This window comes from Monodelphis domestica, chromosome 5, assembly GCF_027887165.1.
Source record: "Monodelphis domestica isolate mMonDom1 chromosome 5, mMonDom1.pri, whole genome shotgun sequence".
Taxonomy (NCBI): domain Eukaryota; kingdom Metazoa; phylum Chordata; class Mammalia; order Didelphimorphia; family Didelphidae; genus Monodelphis; species Monodelphis domestica.
Genome location: NC_077231.1, coordinates 213,385,614 through 213,405,137, shown reverse-complemented (window position 1 = coordinate 213,405,137; position 19,524 = coordinate 213,385,614). Strand labels below are relative to the sequence as shown.

The 19,524-nt window shown below is 37.9% G+C and overlaps 1 protein-coding gene across 2 annotated transcripts in view; it reads left to right on the top strand.

Moving 5' to 3' along the window:
• Positions 1-1,232: 1,232 nt before the first annotated feature.
• The window catches only part of LOC100022977 (zinc finger CCCH-type antiviral protein 1), a 105,205-nt gene continuing 86,913 nt past the window's right edge, over positions 1,233-19,524 (top strand). The window contains exon 1 of one of the 2 annotated variants that reach the window (XM_056799755.1): positions 1,233-1,909. In XM_056799755.1, the coding sequence (XP_056655733.1) occupies positions 1,608-1,909 (302 nt within the window). In that variant the 5' untranslated portion in view covers positions 1,233-1,607. The remainder of the gene's footprint in view (positions 1,910-19,524) is intronic. The other variant, XM_056799754.1, reaches the window with a different exon arrangement.

Sequence of the window (19,524 nt, the reverse complement as noted above, 5' to 3'; positions counted from 1 at the left end):
GAGAGGCCCAGATGCAATAAGAGAAACCAAGAAACCAAAAAGGGTAGAATATCTATTATTCTTATTCAAGGTTTTCAATGAGTTCTTGATAGCTTATTGTTCAGTCTAGGACTAGGGTCAGTTTGGGAGTTCCTTCCTTGAAGGCAAGTTCCCTTGGGACAAAGGTTAATTTGGGGGTTTCATAAAACTATATTTGTCACCTTTTATTTTTTATTCTTTGTTAAGAGGAAAGGGGAGGGATGTGCCAGTAAATGTTTAACTGCCTCTCTGGGGGAAAAAAAGTATGCAGGAAACATTTTTAACTTTAAGAATTATCCACTTTTCTCCTTCACTTTTCTTAAGTCAAGATAACTAGCAAAACAATCCTGAGGTATAAATGACCATCCTAAAAAATCAAGTTGGCTCTCATCCCATAGGAACTGTTTTCAACACATTTTGGATTAAAAAAAAATAAAACCCATAACTTCTGTCTCAGAATCAATATTGAGTCTATATTAAATTCTAGTTCAATACTAAGAAAAGTGGTAAGGGCTAGGCACACACAGCTATGGAAGAGTCTGAGTGTCACAATCAATCCAGGATTTGGTTCTGAATCCACTGGGCCACCTAGTCCCACCTATTTCTCCTTCCTCCACCAACCCTCTGAATATATTTGTAAAGAAATTGATGTAAATATAAAAACCAAGAATACATTTTTTCCTTAATGTTAAATAGCTTTGGTATAAGTGAAAAAAATGTGCATGCAACAAAAAATATTGGATAAATAAATAATATTTTATATAAAATATTTGTGTAATATATATAAATATATTTAGCAATAAAGTGCTTTACATACTGTCATGTGCCCATCACAAACCAACAAGGAGACAGGGCATTAATTACCATTATTAAGTAGAAGACGGAAGAGAAGAGTGGAAATCAATCAATGGACATTTTTTTTTAAATTAAGCGCCTATCATATGCTAGACTCTGTGAGAGTATATCCAAGTCTAAAATAATCGTTTCCTCTTGAGGAATTACATACAAATGGTAAAAGGAAGAGGAGGAAGGAGAGCCCGGAGAGGCAGAGGCTGAGGGATAGAAGGGCCCGGGGTGGGAGACACAAGGATGCAACCAAAACCACCCTAGGCTCGTCCTAAAAATCAGTCCAGAAGAAGCAGGGCCTGGGCTCAGTTCTGAAGTTTCCGGGCGACTCGACGTTAGAATCTCAGAGAGGAAAGGGAGGAGGAGGAGGAGGAGGAGGAGGAGGTGGGCGGGGATTCTAGAGGGATCCTGGGCACTGGCACTGGCACGGGCGTAGTTTTGCTCACTTTCTAGCCTGGCACGTCAGCTGATCCGAATGAAATGCAATCACTATCTGGGGTGATTTCTGAGCCCAGAGAATTCCCAGATTGGGGATTCCCTACCAACCTGAGTTTTGCAATTCGAAACTAATCTCCCGCAGGCAGCCCGGGGCTGGGGCGTTTCCGGAAAGTCGGAGCCTCTGGCTGAGCCCACCCCCTCGGAGCTCGTAAGTTTCGTTTCTCTTTCCAGCTCTCGGTTCAAGCCCTCTGCGTCGCTCGTTCTTCTTCGGCAGAGGCTGCAGCGCTAGCCGAGCTGGACTGACCATGGCGGACCCGACCGTGTGCGACTTCCTCACGAGGATCCTGTGCGCCCATGGGGGCCGAATGGAGCTCCGAGAGCTGCTCGGCCACATCGAGCTGTCCGAGACGCAGGTCGTCGAGGTGCTGAGCGAAGCGGGCCCCGAACGCTTCATGCTCCTGGATCAGGGCCCCGGCACCTGCCCGGTAGTGCTGGCTACCACCTCTGTGCGAGTGTGCAGGCGCAAGGTCTGCGAGGGCCAATGTGAGGCCCTGCACCTCTGCAAGCTGAACCTGTTGGACAGGTGCCGCTTTTACAATAGCGAGAGGTGAGTGCGGCACCCTCCTCCGCCTTCCATCTCCTCGCCAGTTTCCCCCTTCCTTCCATCCATCCCCTTCCTTTCATTTCTCTCCTTCTCCCTTCCAATTCCCCTCCCATCCTCCCCAATCCCCACCATTCTGCACTCCCCTCCGTTCCCCCACCTCCCTTCCATCCTCGTTCCCCTCCACACCCCTCTCTTCCATTCCCCTCCCCTCCATTCTCTCCCTTCCTTTCCATCCCTCCCCTCCATTCTCCCATCTCCTCCATTCCTCCCTCCTTCCATTCCTCTCTCTCTTCCATTCTCCCTCCCCTCCATTCCTCAGCCCATCCCGGGAGCTCACGTGCCCCCATGCCAGAACTCCGCTGCTCTACCCTTCTCTTCAGAACAGGCTCTACTTAACTTTGAACACTCCTGCCCTTAACTTCCTGCATACGTGTAACTTGGCTGCTAGTTGCTTTAAATATATTTTTTTAAATTGATGTCTTCTATATCCTTGCATTGTGGCTGGATGGGCCCGAAAACATAGCTTATTTGTGAAGTTGGGATTGGAGAAGAAATACGTGAGGTGGGGGGCTCCCTCCCCAACTGATGAATCATCAGCGTCTCCACTGGCTCCTTCTCCAGGTCCAAGAAACATGCTCCGACATATCTGCTCGGTACTGCCCTGTTTTAACCTCCAAGAGCCCATCTACTCAGATTTAAAAACATTTTTTTTTTTTAATAAATAACCCAAACCTCTTGACCCTGCTGCTACCTTTTCTACTCCATCCAACTACCAACTGCTTCACTCTATCATGCCCCGCCCCCCATTGTCATATTCCTTTGCCTTCAGTTTCTCATTTCTCATACTGCCTTGCTTTTACCACTCTGTTGGAACTGTGCTAAGATTTATCAGTATTGATTGACCAGTCACTCCTAGAATTCTCTTTTCAACTTCCATAATGCTGTTTTCCCCCTCTCTCCTGGGTGCCTTCTCTGGGTCTCCTTTCCTTGGAACTCCGAAGCTTAGTCCTTGGCCTTTTGTGTCTGATATTCTTGCTCCATATTTTCACCTTTGGAGATCTCATTTATTCCTGTGTCTTCAGTGTCACCCAAATTTACACTTACAGTTCTCTGATAAGCCCAACATCTGTTTCTCTGTAAGTAACTGCTCAATGGATATTCCTTTTCATGGAAAAGGTGACAGTGGCCTATCAACACCTCAAATCTAGATAAACATCTCTCACTCCTCAACCTAGCCTCCTTTGGTCCAATATATGTACCATCATTCTAACAGGAACCAAAGCCACAAACTTAAAAGAGAGATAACATATGCCCTATTATAAATGATTATATAATATACACAGATATTATTTAAATAGTATATCATATACTATTTGCAAAACCTAAAGTGCTATACGGGTGCTATTATTATTCTTAAATTTCATAATTCTCTTTCGCTCAATCAAATTTCTTAAGTTATTTTGTGTTATGGACCACTTTGGCATTCTGATGAACCCTTTTGATTTCAGAATGTTTTTAAATGCATAAAATTAAATTCATTTGATTACAAAAAACTAAATGGTTAATAAAATAAAGATGGAAATTCTTGTTTTTAAAAGACAAAATTAAATTAATTGGATTACAAAAACCTAAAAGGTTAATAAAAAATAAAAATATAATTTATTGTTTTTAAAAGGCATAAAATTAAATTCATTGGATTACAAAAAAGCTAAAAGGTTAATTGGATATAATTTTTTTTCTTCTAAGTTCGTGGACCCACCTAAAATCTATTTATGGACCCCAGGTTAAGAATACCTACTGTAAAGGTTTTCTTTGCCCTGTCTCTCCTGTCCATCTCATCCTATTCATTTCCTTCCTAATTCAGGCTCCTAGTACCCAATTTCTGGAATTTTTCAGGGTTTCCTTAGGGTCTCCCAGTCTTCTGTATCTCCTCATTAGAATTTATTCTATTCAACTCCCTCTCTTTCATATTAACCACTCCCTAATACCCAGTAGGTCTGAACTCCATAGGCTGGTATATGCCAAGCCCTCTTCCTGACTCTCCAACCTTTCCCTGGAACATCCCCTGTGCCACTTGGGAACTCAAAGAGAAATAGAATCCCTGGAGCTACCTATTGACTTAGAAAGCCACATGCTAATATTATGTATTTTTATTGGTCTTATTAAATATTTCTAAATTCCATTTTAATCTGGTTCCCTCCTGCAGTACAAAGGGTGGATCTCAGGCCTCTGGGCCTGTTCTCTGAGACCTTAGCCTATGGCAAAGCCTATACTAGCCAACTGTGCCTCTCTTTGTGTCCCCCCCTCCCCCCATTTACCTCTGGTCTTCTGCCTTCCAGTCCTTGTTTTATGTTATCTTTCTTATCTGGAATGTCCTATCCTCTCCCTGCTTCCATATCTTCCCTTCAAGGATGAACTCTAGCCAGGCCTGCTTCCCGAAACCTCCATCACTGCCTTTATCTCCCACTCTCAGCCTTGCAGGAATATTCCTCCTCCTGAATCCCTGCTGCATTTTGTGGCCTTTCTTACATCTGCCCTTCTTAGGGTGATTTAGAGACTTCTGTTCCTCTGGTCTTACAATCCCCTTGGATTGTAAGCCCTTTGAGGGCAGCGACTTAGAATTCCTTATCCCATCGCCAGCTGGAAGAATGTCTTATGCCTAGTGAATTTTCAGTGCATGTCTTTTGAGTATGATGATGACTCAGACCTCTAACCTGCAGACATTCTTTTAGTCATAGAAGAAATAAGGCCTTGCAAGAATATCTTCTTTCCTCAAATTTCTATTTTAGGAAATTTCACTGTGTTGACAAAAAAAGTCACTATTGTGTATGTTTCTTTTGTTTATGTATTTATATATTCTTACATACACATGTATGTGTTTATATACACAAAAAGTGTATGTGGCCCAAACAAGACTCCTAGGATATTAATTATTCAAAATAAGAAAGCCATAAAGAACTATGAATCATAGACTTTTAGAACTGGAAGTTTTAAGGACTTTAGAGATTGTCTCATTCAATTCTCTCATTTTACAAATGAAACAAGTCCTAGAGAAAGCTGTAACACCTTTAGTTACATAGAGGCATAATCCTTGTGATGTTGTTCTTTTTCACAGACTGTATTATTGTCCATGTTAAAATATGCTCTTTAATATGGGCAGAGAAAAAAATGAGCAGATGACAAAATAAATTAGTTGTCTACTTCCTTATCGTCCCAAAAGTTATCAATTAAAAGAAAAATTTTAAATAAAAAAAATTAAAAGAAGTTAGAAAGTTAAAAAAACCCAACCTGAATAAAAATAACTGACATCAAAACAGTTTGTAAGCTGTCCCTCCCTGGCCTTGCCAAAATTTTTTTTGCAAAAATAATCTCTGCCTTGTTGATTAGGGGACCAATGTTTTAAAAGGCTCAGTTATTTTTGTTAGCCACTCAGACAGCTCTGTCACTGCAAGGATTGAGGCATTTATTATTATTGGGGCTAGTAATATATATATATGTATATATATATATAATTTATTTATTTAGAATTTAATTTTATTTAAAAAATTTTCCCCATGGTTACATGATTCTTATGGCCCATCCCTCCCCACTCCCATAGTTGACAAGTAGTTTCATTATAGTAAGATATTTTTTGGAGCTATATCCTTTCCTTTGATTTTTTTGCTGCCCTTTCAGTCAAATCCTAGGTTGGAAAGACTGAGAAACCTTTGGAAAAATGTCACACTCATGGCAATATGTATTTGAAAACAGCATTTATATGACTAATGGGTGAATGAAAATCATTTATTAAATGCTTCCAACATGCCAAACACTGTTCTGCATCCTGGGGATATAAATCTAAAATAAGGCAACCCTTGACCTAAAGGAGCTTGCCTTCTAGCAGGGTAGATAGTATATGTAATGATATTATGGGAAGGGTGTTTTAGTTTAAGAAGTCAGAGGGATGATGACTGCAGCCAGTATTTTTTTGTTTTGTTTTTAAAATTCTATTTTTTAAAATTCCCAATTACAGATAGAAATAGCTTTTAACATGTTTTCTGGCATTTTGTGATCCAAATTTTCTCCCTCCCTAATAAGCCATCTAATACAGGTTTTACATGGGCTATCATGTAATATATAATTCTGGTCATTTGTGTTGTGAAAGAAGACGTGGCACAGAAGAAACTTGTGAAGGAAATAAAGTGGAAAATGGTATGCTTTGATCTGTATTCAGACTACAGGGGCAGAATTGATTTTATCACTGTTCCTAGGACAAGGAGGCGGCAGGGCCAAGGACAAGGCCAGACATATTCTGAATGGACGGTCAACAAGGATAGGAAGTGTAGTCCAAGGCCAGCTAGCTGGAGTGGTTGTGTGTGTTGGCACTGACTGACTTAATAATCTGGACAGCCTGGCCCCATCGCCCTTCTAAAGAGGAATGAATAAAAGCTATTCAGGTTATGTTCTCAGCAAATCCAGGTGGCCTGGAGGGGGCCAGCAACAGAAGGGATGAGACTTATGAGATGGGACATATATGCGCACAACATATACAGACACACACACTGTGGTCTGTACTAAAGTGGATCTGTGATCTTATAAATATGAATATATTTATTTTTAATTTTAAGTACTTAATATTTATTTTAATATTTTAGTTCTGTTATAAATAAATAAAAAATTAGGTGTAAAAGAATCCATTTAGTGTGAATTACTTGAAAAGAATCCTTTCTGCGTCCTTAAATAAATAGCTATCTCCACTTTGCTAGGAGACCTCTGTTAAAGCAAACTTACTAAATCCTAAAGGCAAGTCTAATCTATTGTAGCCCAGTGGATAAGAGTCCAGCACTCTAGACCTGGAGTCCGGAAGATCTGAGATCGAACTCAATCTCAGACTAGCTTTTTTCACCTTAGGCAAGTCACTTATCTCTGTTTGCCTCAATTTCTTCAATTACAAAGTGGGGATAAAAATGACACTTCCCAGGCTTGTTGTGAGGATCCAATGAGATAATACTTGTAAAGCGTTTTGCAGTGTCTGGCACAAAGTAGGTGCCTACAAAATGCTAGCTATTATTATTAATCAGTAAATATTTATTTATATTTTAAAATATTTTTCCATGGTTACATGATTCATTTTTTCTCCCTCCTTTTTTCCCTCCCCACCTCCTGGAGTTGACAAACAATTCCACTGAGTTATATATGTGTTATCACTTGATACCTATTTCCATATTATTTATTTTTATAATAGAATAGTCTTTCAAAACCAAAATTCCAAATCATATACCCATATAAAGAAGTTAATAAATATTAAGACCCTTCTGTGCGTAAGGCACTGTGCTAAGCTCTTGAGGATACCCCCAAAAAGGGCAAAGGATAAGGCTGTCCTCAAAAGTCACTCCCTCTTCCTTCTTTTCCTTTTCATTATTTTTATCTGCCTGATTATCTTCTGTGTGACATTTCAGATACGTAAAAGGCATCTGAACACCCTGAAGTCTTCTCTTCTCTAGGCTAAGCATCCTCAGTTTTTTTAAATGAACCTTTTATGACATTAAACTCAAGGTTCAAGGATGTCCTCCATGCTGGTTTGCTTGTCTAAAAACTAGTTGATATTATTAGGGGGTCATCACTTCTATATTCTTGCACAATATGCCTTTTTTTAGTGTAGCTTCAAATTGTATAAACTTTCTTTGCTGCTCTATTACAGATTTGTCCCATGTTGACTTAGCAAATGTATTAAAAACTCTTAGAACTTTTTCAGATATTAGAATACTGTCTAGTCATACCTCTTCTGTCTTAATCTTATGAACTCAGTTTTCTGAAACCAAGTATGAGAGTTTACATTTTTCCTCATAAAAATTCATCTAATTCTAGTTGGTATTTGGCCTTTCAAGGTCTTTTCTAATCCTGCACTTGGTGTACCAGATATTCCTCTCAGTTTTATGTAATCCGTAAGTTGATAAACTTGCTCTCTATGCTTTTATCTAAGTCATTGATAAAAATGTCATTAAAAATTTTAAATCTCTGTCCCTTCTTTTACCTCTCTTGCCTCCCCTTGAGCATTTAAAAAAAAAAATTCTGAAAAATAAAACCTTCAATAGTCCAATAAAACAAATGCCTACATTGGTTAGATTTGAAAAATCAACATTTTTTCCTGCATTTTAAGGATTGTGTTTATTCATTCTTTTAGACTTGGGATTTATCATTGCTGTCAATCAAAGTTATAAATTAATTCCAAAGTTTTTTTCCTTTATAATACTATTGTAGAAATTGTTCTCATTTTATTATTCCTTTTATTCTCTGTATCAATTCCTCTGAAACTGCTCCATTTCATCATTTCCTAGAGCACAATAATATTCCATTACATTCATATACCACAGTTTGTCTAATAGGAAGGTGCATCCTCAGTTTCTAATTTTTGGCTGCCACAAAAAAAAAATATAATATTTTTGTATATGTTTGTATTTAAATATCCTTTTCTTCTTTCTTTGATTATTTTGGGGTCTACATTTAGCAATAGTCTGTCTATATAGCTGATTCACAGAATATGTATATTTTAGTAACTTTTAGAGCTTAGTTCCAAATTGCTTTCCAAAATGCTGTACTAATTCCCAGCTTTACCAAGTGGCATTTGTGCCAAGCACAAACCTCCTGGAACATTTCTATAGAACATATAGATTAGTTATTAGAAATTATTAATGATTAAGGATGTGGCCAATTAACACCTTGTACCTGGTGATAGACATTCGGTTTCAATTAAGGATAATAAACTCATTCATACTTCATCAAGGGATATAATAGGAATTGCTTCTTTACAGTTAGTTTAACACCTTATAAGCAGCCCCTAACTTTTTCTAGCTACATCTCTTTCTAGGGGGTGGCCCAAAGTTTATTCTTCCTTTATAGTGGTCTAAAATGCTGATGTAAACCTAATTTCTGATCAGATGTTTCTGAGTTCTCTGAGCAGAGTTCTTTTCCCAGGCAGGAATTTGTTTTTGGATTTATCAAGCAATGGGCTAATGTTTTCTATTGCTTCTGATACCTGTTTATCTAGTCTATGCCTTTAATCTACTTTTTACTATTTTAACTAGTATTTGATGATTATTGCTTTATAATATAGTTTGAAGTCTTTAGTTCCTACTTTCCCCCATTGTTTTTCTTGAGATTTAGGTCATTTATTCCTATAAATAAATTTTGTTATTGTTTTGTATAGTTATGTAAAATATCTGCTAATTTTATTGGTATAGAGCAAAAATCTATAAATTTTATTACATTGTCATGCCATAATAAACTCATTGTATGTATGATTGTCTTTCTCTAAAGAGTAACATAGTTGTATAGATATACATTTTATGTGTGTCTTAGGTAGGTTAACTTCCAAATATTTTGCAGTTATTTGGGAAGAAGTTTCTTATTCTTCCTGATTTTTGTTAGTTTTGTACAGAAATAGTTATTATTTTGTTCATTTATTTGTATCCAGATACTTTATTGAAGCTATTCTCTTAAAAATTTTCACTGATTCTCGAGGGTTTTCTAAGTATACCATCTTATACTCTGTAAAGAGGGATAATTTTTGTCTCTGCTTTGCTTATGTATATACTTTTAATTGTATTCTATTGTCCTATTACTGTGAAACTGCTGATTCTTGACCACTGCTTCCTTTTCTACATAGTCACAAACTATCCATTTAAACATATCCATTCTGGAATTATACCAGAAATCCAAGTTGAGTGCATTGGCCTCTAATTTGAAAACTCCCATTTTCTTCTCTCTTTTTTTTTTTGAAAATCAGAGCAACATTTGTCCTTCTCCAGCCCTATAGCACGGATATTTTCTATTGTCCATGATCTGTCAAAGATCTCTGAGGGCCGTGCTGTTTACCAGGTTTTTTTTCAATATCTGAGGACATAGATCATCAGGACCAGGTGACCTGAATTCATCAAAGGCCACAGGCTGCTTTTCTTTCTTTTTTCCTTATTTACCTTAATGGGTTAGAAGCAATATCCTAACCCCCAGCCAGCTATCCAAATTAGGTTGCTTTCTTTATAAGGGATTGAAATCATCCCCAGGATTGGCTGAGATGAAGAAAGGCTGTTGGGATGACTTCCTGCTCATCTAAATAGAAGGAAGCTACTAGGAGCCTTTTGATGCTTGGCCCCTGGTGAAGGATGAGCAGCCCCACACCTCCTGCTATGGTCAAAGCAGTCTCCTTTTCTTCATGGTTGAATGACCACCAGGTGTCTCTTTCTGTTCCATTCTGAAACCTCAACTAGCCAAGCCCAACTCACTGTGGAGCTGTCCTCCCAGTGAGCCATTTTTGTGCCTTTGTTTCAAGTCCAAAGACTATTTTTTTTTTGGTCAGAAAAATCAGAAAGAAGACAGAAACTGAGAGCTTTGCTTTGTCATCTTTTATTCACTTCCTCTCCACCCAGATCAGTGGGAATATGGCCCTTCTTTGATTGCATGATGTGTGAATTCCATAGGATACTACACATATAAACATATTTGTGTCTAGACCTGTATCTTATTGCTGTTTAATGCTCCCAGTGTGGAAATGCCCTTCCTAGTCCCCAGATTCAGGTCTGTCATTTGTAGTGTTAAGAATTTGCCTTTGGACTCTTGAGAGCCTAAGGGGTTTGTTTGACCACTTCTTTCACTAGTAAAGCACACATATCTCGAAGAATAGGAACCTTATTTATATAGACTTATATTTATCTATCTATATTCATAGATGCTTTCATATAGTCACATATATAATATAACATTATAATGTAATATGTTAATATATTATAACAGATACTGTCAGAGAAACCAGAAGGAACACAGGTATTGAGAGTTTTGCTTTGTCATCTTTTATCAACATCCTATCCACCCAAATCAATGGGAATCAGGGCCCTTCTTTGATTATATGATGTGTAGATATATATAATGCATGCACTATATATATGGTGTATCTGTGTAATCTATAATGCATTATATATTAATATGTAACCATATTCTATATTTGACTTTTGGGATGCTCTCAGAGCTCATATAGCACATTATTTTGAACATTCACTTCTCCTAAGGTACCTTGTATAAAACTGCCCCAGACAATGTTATAAAAATGCTGCCAATATTCCTATCCAACGCTCCTTTGGTGTCTATATTCATTTACATACCTTTGCATATGTATCCAGCTCTAAATCTGTTATGATTATATACAAATAAATAATTAAATATATATATATGTTATATAGAGGGAGGGAGGAAAGGAGAGAGAGAGAGAGAGAGAGAGAGAGAGAGAGAGAGAGAGAGAGAGAGAGAGAGAGAGAGAGAGAGAGGAGGAGAGAGAGGGAGGGAGGGAGAGGGAGGGAGGGAGGGAGGGAGAGGGAGAGGAAAAGGGGGGAGAGAGAGAGAGAGAGAGGGAGGGAGGGAGAGAGGGAGGGAGAGGGAGAGGAAAAGGGGGGAGAGAGAGAGAGAGAGAGAGAGAGAGAGAGAGAGAGAGAGAGAGAGAGAGAGAGAGGAGGGACAAGTGAGGCTGCCTCAGTGTTGGGACATGCTAGCACTCCTTTATGTCACTTTTGGGATGGGGGGGAATGGGTTTCCCTAACTTGTCCAGGCTGGAATTACAGTATTTTATTCACAGGCCCAACCTCATCACTAATGGGTGAAGGAGCTTTTAATGTCTATTTCTGATCTGGGCTGGTTCTGCCATCTGTCAGCCAACTGTTGATCCCTACCTGCCCCCCCTGGGGTCACCATATTGGTATTTGACTGCACTGATACCTAGTTGGCTTAGCCTTGATGCATGTCAGAACACGCAAGCCTGAGAGATCCTCCACACTTAGCCTTCCTGGTAACTGGGATGTACATGTACATGTACCACCACCTGTGTCTACACATACACATACACAGTGCATGTAATGCATAAATATATGTAGTGACTATGAAGTAATGAGATTGAGGGGTATGTGTGTGGCCAATAAACTGGCCCTGAAAGTACCTAATATTTGATTTTTATAACATTATTTAACCTTATACTATATGGTTTTTAAGAGTGCCTTTTTAGAATATACTTTGCAATTTGGTAGGACAAATCTACACCATTATTAATATTATTTTAAAACTATTCTTTGGTATTCTTGCTTATTCTTTCATATGAATTTTACTGTCAGTTTGTCATATTCTATCCTAAGGGAATTTTAAGTGGTATTTTATTAGATTTATGTATTAACTTAGCTAGTATTGCCATCTTTAGTGAAGAGACGAAAGGAGGACTCTCCAATTTTTTTCTCTGTTTATAAGGTTTTGTAATTTTCTTTGACTCAATCTAATCTATTGTGTTTGGAGCAATCTGTGTGCTGCTAATTTTGATGATAATTTTCAGTATTGGGACATGTAGGTGACTCGGTGGATAGAAAGCTAGTCCTTGAGATGGGAGGTCCTAGGTTCAACTAAAAAAAATACACACATATGTAATTTTAATTTAGTTTTAACTCAATTATATGTAACAAGAGTTTCCAACATTTTTCAAAGAATATTCAATCCCTTCCTCCCCCGTACTCTCATCTGTGTTGAGATGGTAAGCTGTAATCACGTAAACCATTTCCCCCAAATAATGATCCTTTTGTTAAAAATTTAAAAAAAAATTTTGTTTTGGTCTGGATTTAGATTCTTATCAGTTTTGTTTTTGGTTAGGAAGCATATGGCATTTTTTATCATGAGTCCTTTTGGATAGTTTTGGATCGTTTTATTGCTGAGTATGTCTGTTATTCACAGTCAGTCAGTCATTGTACAGTATTCCTGTCACTGTGTACAGTGTTTACCCAATTCTGCATATTTCACTCTGCTTCAGTTGTGTAAGACTTTCCAGTTTTTTTGAGCTCCTCCTACTTGTCATTTCCTACAGTACAATCATATACTACAACTTACTCAGCCATTCCCAAAATGATGGTTGTCCGCTTTCCAATTCTTTGCCTCCACATAAAGAGCTGCTTTAAATATTTTTGTATTCATAGGACCTTCTCCTTTCCATCTCTTTGGGATTCAAACCTAATAATGATACTGTTGGGTCAAAGGGTATGTTCTGTCACAGCTCATTGGGCGTAGGTTCAGTTCACAACTCCCCCAACAGAGCATTAGTGTCTCACCTTTTCCACATCTCCTCCAAGTTTTGTTATTTTTCTTTTCTGTCATAATAGCCAATCTGATAGGTGGGGGGAAGTACCTCAGTTATTTTAATTTTCATTTCTCTTAATTAATAGTGATTTACAGTATTTTTTGGCAAGAGTCTAGAGAACTTTAATACTTTTGTCTGAGAACTGCCTGTTCATATTCTTTGACTGTTTATCAATGTATCCTTATACATTCAACTCAATTCTCTGTGTATTTGAGAAATGAGGTCTTTATAAGAGAGCCTTGTAAAATGTTTTGCCACGTTATGATTACTGTGTGTTACTTTGTTTCCTATTTATCCTGTTTAGTTTCTGGCCTCCCCCTCCCCAATTTATCTTTTTTTTTTAATCAGCCCTATACCCCTTCTTTTATCCTCTTTCCTTCCTACTTTTCTGTAGGGTAAGAGATTTTTATACTCTTTTGATTGTTTATGTTTATCCCTCATTAAGCCAGTTCCAAAGAGCGTAAGATTTACATGCTTTCTTCCCCACCTCTCCATCTACCCCTCCACTGTAAAAGCTCTTTTATGTGTAGTAATTTGGCCTATTCTATTTTCCCTTTCCCCCTCCTCCCAGTGCCTTCCTCTTTCTCATGCCTTAATTTAATTTAATTTAATATCATCCCAACATATTCAACTCACGTCCTTATTCTCTATGTGTACTCCTTCTAACTGCCCTAATAATGACATAATTCTTTGGAGTAATAAGAATCATCTCCCCAAATAAGGATATATACAGTTTAATCTTATTAAATGCTTTTTGATTTCTCTTTCCTTTTTGCCTTTTTATGCTCCTCTTTAATCTTGTATTTGAGAGTTTTTCCACTCAGCTCTGGTCTTTTCACCTCTATTTCATTGAATACCCATTTTTTCCTCCTGAAGGATTATGCTTAGTTTTGCTGGGTAAGTGATTCTTGGTTGAAGTCCTAGCTTTTTTGCCCTCTTGAATATCCTATTCCTTGTCCCCTGATCCTTTAACAAAGAAGCTGCCAATTGTTATTCTTGTATTATTCTGACTTGATTCTGTAGTATTTAAAATGTTTCTTCATGGCCACTTGCAATATTTTCTCCTTGACTTTGGAATTTTAGAACTTGGCTATAATATTTCTGGGAGTTATCCTTCTGATATTTCTTTCAGGAGGTGACCAGTGGATGCTTGAAATTTCTATTTTACTCTCTGCTTCTAGAATATCAGGACAGTTTTCCCTTGATAACTTCTTTGAAAGATAATAGCTAAGCTCTTTTTTTTGATCATGACTTTCAGGTAGTATAATAATTCTTTTAAAAAAATTTTTTTTTAAACCCATACCTTCCATCTTGGAGTCAATACTGTGTATTGGCTCCACTGCAGAAGAGTGGTAAGGGCTAGGCAACGGGGGTTAAGTGACTTGCCCAGGGTCACATAGCTGGGAAGTGTCCAAGGCCAGATTTGAACCTAGGACCTCCTGTCTCTAGGCCTGGCTCTCAATCCACTGAGCTACCCAGCTGCCCCCTTAGTATAATAATTCTGAGATGATTTCTGCTGGATTTATTTTTCAGGCCAGATGTTTTTCCAAAGAGATATTTCACATTTTCCTCCATTTAAAAAATTCTTTTAACTTTATTTGATTGTTTCTTGATGTCTCATGGAGTCATTAGCTTCCACTTTCCCCATTCTAATTTTTAAGGTTGTGTTCAAATGCTGCCTGTAATACATTGACCTGTGGCAAGTCACAGAAAGAGTAGCTAAATGGTAAAGTTAATAGAAGTTCAGGTTAATACAACCTCAGAAATTTACTGGCAGTGTGACTATGAGAAATTCACTTAATTCTCTTTGCCTCAGTTTCTTCACCTGTAAAAAAAAGCAGGAGAAGGAAATGGCAACCACCCCCAGTATCTTTGCCAAGAAAACCCCAGATTGGGTCACAAAGAGGTCAACAGAACAGAACAATAACAAGAAGTCATTAAAATTCCCTGAGGCCTTTGTTTCCTTATCCTTAAAAAGAAAAGGTTGGACTAGATCTTAAGGTTCTTTCCAGTTGTAAATCTATGCTGTTATACACCTGGGGGACCTGAGACTGAGCCCAAGTCTTATCAGCACTGGAATGCAATCTCTTTGAGGGCTTTGTCCTAAGTTTAGCACAGTACCTGACACATATTAAATATTTAATAATTGCTTGTTGATTACTTGACACTTGAACCCATTGTTTTTCCCCCAACTTATGATGTTGCTTTGACTTAAAAACTTTTAAAAATTAAAAACATTTATTTTACCAGTTACACATAACAATTTTCAACATATGCTTTCCAAAATTATAAGATCCAAATCATCTCCTTCCCTCCCTTCGCTCTCCACTCTTGGAGATAGTAAGCAATTTGATTTGGGTTATACGTGTTATCATCTCATTGCTATTTAAACAGTGTTGTTCCATGGTTTTAAATTTATAGTCTGAAAAGCACCTTGCCAACCTTTAGTTGTCCCTACAATGATTTATTAAATACTATTATTTGTATACTAACCATTATATGTTATCATTCATCTGTGATCTTATAAGTACAAATATTCCTTCTGACCTATCCATGCCTTTTCATTCTGTATAACTTTTTCATGTCCTCCTGTAAACCAATAAGTAAGTTAAATAAATCCATTTATACATAAGTTTTAGTAGTTTTGATAAAAATAGATGTTAAATTTTATTGAATGTCTTCAGAAATCTTTGTTGGAGACAATTCTATTATTTGTACTGTTTTTCCTATTAATAGTTTTCCTTGTATTTATTTGATCAATCTTCCATTCTGAGGTGCTGACTGTGTTTGGGCAAAGCAGATAATTCTTTTATGTTGTATTATGTATAGTAAAATTATTTTTATGAATTTTCTTCCAAACTGTTATATTTGTAGAATTTCTTTTTTTGGTGCCATGAGAGTAAGACTTAATTGTTTTCCAAAATAAGCTGGTTAACATATGTTCCTCTTCTGTATTTTACAACAGTTTATGCAATATAAAAATCTTTTTTTCTTTTTAGTTTTTGATTGTTAGATCTATAGTTTGAAAGGGCCTTAGAGGCCATTTGATCCAACCTCCTCAGTTTTAGATAAGGAAACAGGTTAGATTGTAGAGCTAAGAGGTGGAAAGGACCTCAGGCTATCTGGTTCAATGCCCTCATTTTATGGATGAGGAAACTAAGGTCTCCCTTATGAGAGTGTAAACTTCTTGAGGGCAAGGCCTTTTTTTCTTTGGAACTTTTTTTGCATTTTCTTTTAGCCCATTTTCTGACACAGTGGTAAAGGCTTTAATAATTTCTTTTCTGACTGACTGAGATCGTAGTTGGTAGATTGGGCAGGAGGTTGAGCCTGGATCTGTGATATACACATTGGGTCAATGATAACTTCCTCCACCTGGGCAGGTCTGAACCTGTTCAGCAGTTTAGTCTTAGCAGCTTGCCTGGGGCATTTAGATCAGGTGAATTGCCTACTGATACCCAGACATTTTATTTCCGAGGCAGAACTGGAACCCAGGTGTCCTGACTTTAGGACCGCGATCCTATCTACTCATCTTCTTATACAGTTGAACCTATAACTAGGTTTTCATCTTTTAGTTCTTTTAACTTTTTTTCTGCCTGATCTTTGCCTCATTTTTCCCCCTTAGAAGTAGCTGCTTGGTTAAGTTATAGATTTATAGCTCATGTAGATTTAATTTAAGATTTAATCTAGATTTTAGTTTGGCAGGCAAGTGAAATTAAATTGCTCAGCCTTAGTAAAATTTAATTTCCTCTATAATAGTTCTGTGTATGGGAACCCTTTAAGTATTAGAAAGGGTAGGGTGCTATCCTTCCAACTCCAACTCATGAGATAATATTTTAAGGTGCAAATTGCTTGCCACAAGCAAATTGCTTGCCACAAATTGCTTGCATTCACTTTTGGTCCAAAGCTCCACTCTGACAAGTGGTGATCCTCCTTCCCTGAGCTGTCTTGCATTTGTGCACTGGATGGATCCCCAAAAGAAAAACCTTTTCCCTGGCCTGCCAATATTTCTTTTTAAAAATCTTTCTTTTTTATTCTAAATTCACAAAATCAATCAAAAAAGCATCTCCTCACAAAGAAAAGGAAGATGGCACACAAATGAAATCCCAGTCTCCTGTGTGTTTAGTGCCCCCTCCCCACAGGAGACCAGCATATTCACATAAATTAAGTATTGGGTGCCCCCCTACAGGTCACTCTGGAGTCAGCATCCAGAGGCCATGCCTCCAGCACCATTTCAGCAGCTGGACCCTGGCCGTGGTCAATTGCTCCTTTGCCTGGAGGTCTGTGGCTCTGGCTCTTAGCACTCTTGGAGGGGCTGGTTAAGTATAGAATAGAATGGTGAGTTCCAATACTGTCCTGTCTCATGTAGTGGCCCAGGGGGCATTAGACAGCCCTTCCCTTCAGTTTAGAGACCTCAGGCTGCTTCCTCTTGTTCAAACCAAGGCTTTGGAATGTCCACCACCAAATTCTGATTTCCGAGTCTCTCCTACTCCCTGAGAACTAAGATAATAATCGCACCTTCTAGGGCCAGTAACCAGAGACCCTTCTTCCCATCTGGGCCCCTACTTGCCCCTACTTGCTTCCCTGTGACTAGATGACTCATCCTTGAGTAATCAGATGCTCTTCCCTTGCTGAGTTCTCCCTTTCATAATAGGAAAAAAGTATTTGTACAAAAAAATAGAACATTTTCCCCCATCTAAATGAAAGGTTTTATTATTTCTCTTTGCTCGTCTTTTTTTTTCTTGTTGATTCTCCCAGTGAATATGTGTTCCTTGAACAAAGAGGCTGTTTTTAGTTTTAGTTTTTGCCTTTGCAAGGATGGTGCACATGGCATCCAGAATGCTCTCCTTCTCATGTTTACCTTGAAAAATCCTTCAAATCCTTTGAAGCACATCTCGGGTGCCGAGTCCTGCAATAAGATCTTTCTTGATTCTCCTAGTTACTCATTCTCTTTCCTTCTTGTAATAATTTTGTATTATTTTGGGTGTGTATACCCGGTATTATCTAACTGTGTGCATGTGCATGCATAATAGTCCTTTCTAGTAAGCTCCATCTTCCCTCTCCCTATACATTAGGTGCTTAATAAATAAATATGTGCCAAATTGATTTGAACAAATTATTTATATTTTAGTGCCTCTAAAGAATCAATCAATCCATATGGCAACAAGCATTTATTAAATGCCTGTTATGTGGCTAAGCACTGGAGATAGAAAGATAAAATGGAAATTGTACTACCTTGAAGGATCTTAAATGTTATATTTAAAATAGTTGTCTCCCATAAACTGTAGCTGATGGCCATAAACTGTAAGAGTTAAAATAGTTGGTAGACTTAAATTGTGGCAATTAAAAGAGTGGGAGAGACATAAACTGTATAATTAAAATGGTTGATGTTGTAAACTGTAGTGAGTTAAAATGATGGAAGATATAAATTGTGATAGATATAAGAGTGGGTGAGTAAATTTGACGGCAGAAAATATGTTTCACTACAGTGTCTTGGTTTTTAAATCAAATATAAGGTGGTCGCCAGGGAATATATTCCCAAATTATGAATATGCCCAAGTCAACTGGGTTTTATAGAGAATTTAATTAATAATACAATGAGTAATCAAAGAAAGAGAGAGAGAGAGAGAAAAGTGTAAGTATGAAGGGCCTTAAGCCAACATGGCCTAGACCTGAGTCTTAAGAGAGAGAGAATCAGTCAGTTTTTTATCACTCACCACAAGATTTGTCTTAAGCAAGGATGTCTGGGAACAGAGTCTCCCCAGAGGGAGTTCCAGCCAGAGTCAGCCTCCCAAGGGACTTCTTCTTAAGAGATGTTCAAAAGGCCTCCTCCAAAAGGATCTATCTCCAAGGATCTCTCTCCAAGGATCTATCTCCAAGGATTCAAGGATCTCCAAGCCTCTGGGGATCCCTTGCTCAAGAGATTCCTCTTCTTATATAGGGGTTTTTTCCTATGTCACCTCCCCTAAGTTCTTCCATCTACCAGTCACTGTAGATGTTTTCTAAAAGACAGCCCATCTGAATTCCAGCTAAGTCGACTAATCTCCTCAGTAAGTCTGAACCAGAGAAAATGCTGCTGTGTCGACTAATCCCCTCAATAAATCTGAACGAGAGAAAACACAGCTGAGTTGACTAATCTCATTAAGAGAAAACCTGCCCGACCTTTTTTAGGTACCTAGCATCCCATTGTATCAATTCTAAAAACAGGCCTGGCTCAAAGAACTCCTTGCCTTATTATAAGCATGGGTCCAAGTACTTTCATTGTTTAGCAAGGAGTTTTCTCCCCTAAAGCAGTCTTAAGTATGGGTGGAGTAGAGGTCCTCCCATTTCTGATCCTGGCAAGTTCTCACATCAAAATGGGGAATGTTTCCAGTAGGGAATTTGTTCCAAAGGAGGATTCCTCAATGTGGAAATTTTTAACATTCACAAGTCTGAGAAATTTCAAGATTTACATAAATTAGATTGAAGGAGATGATATGTACACATA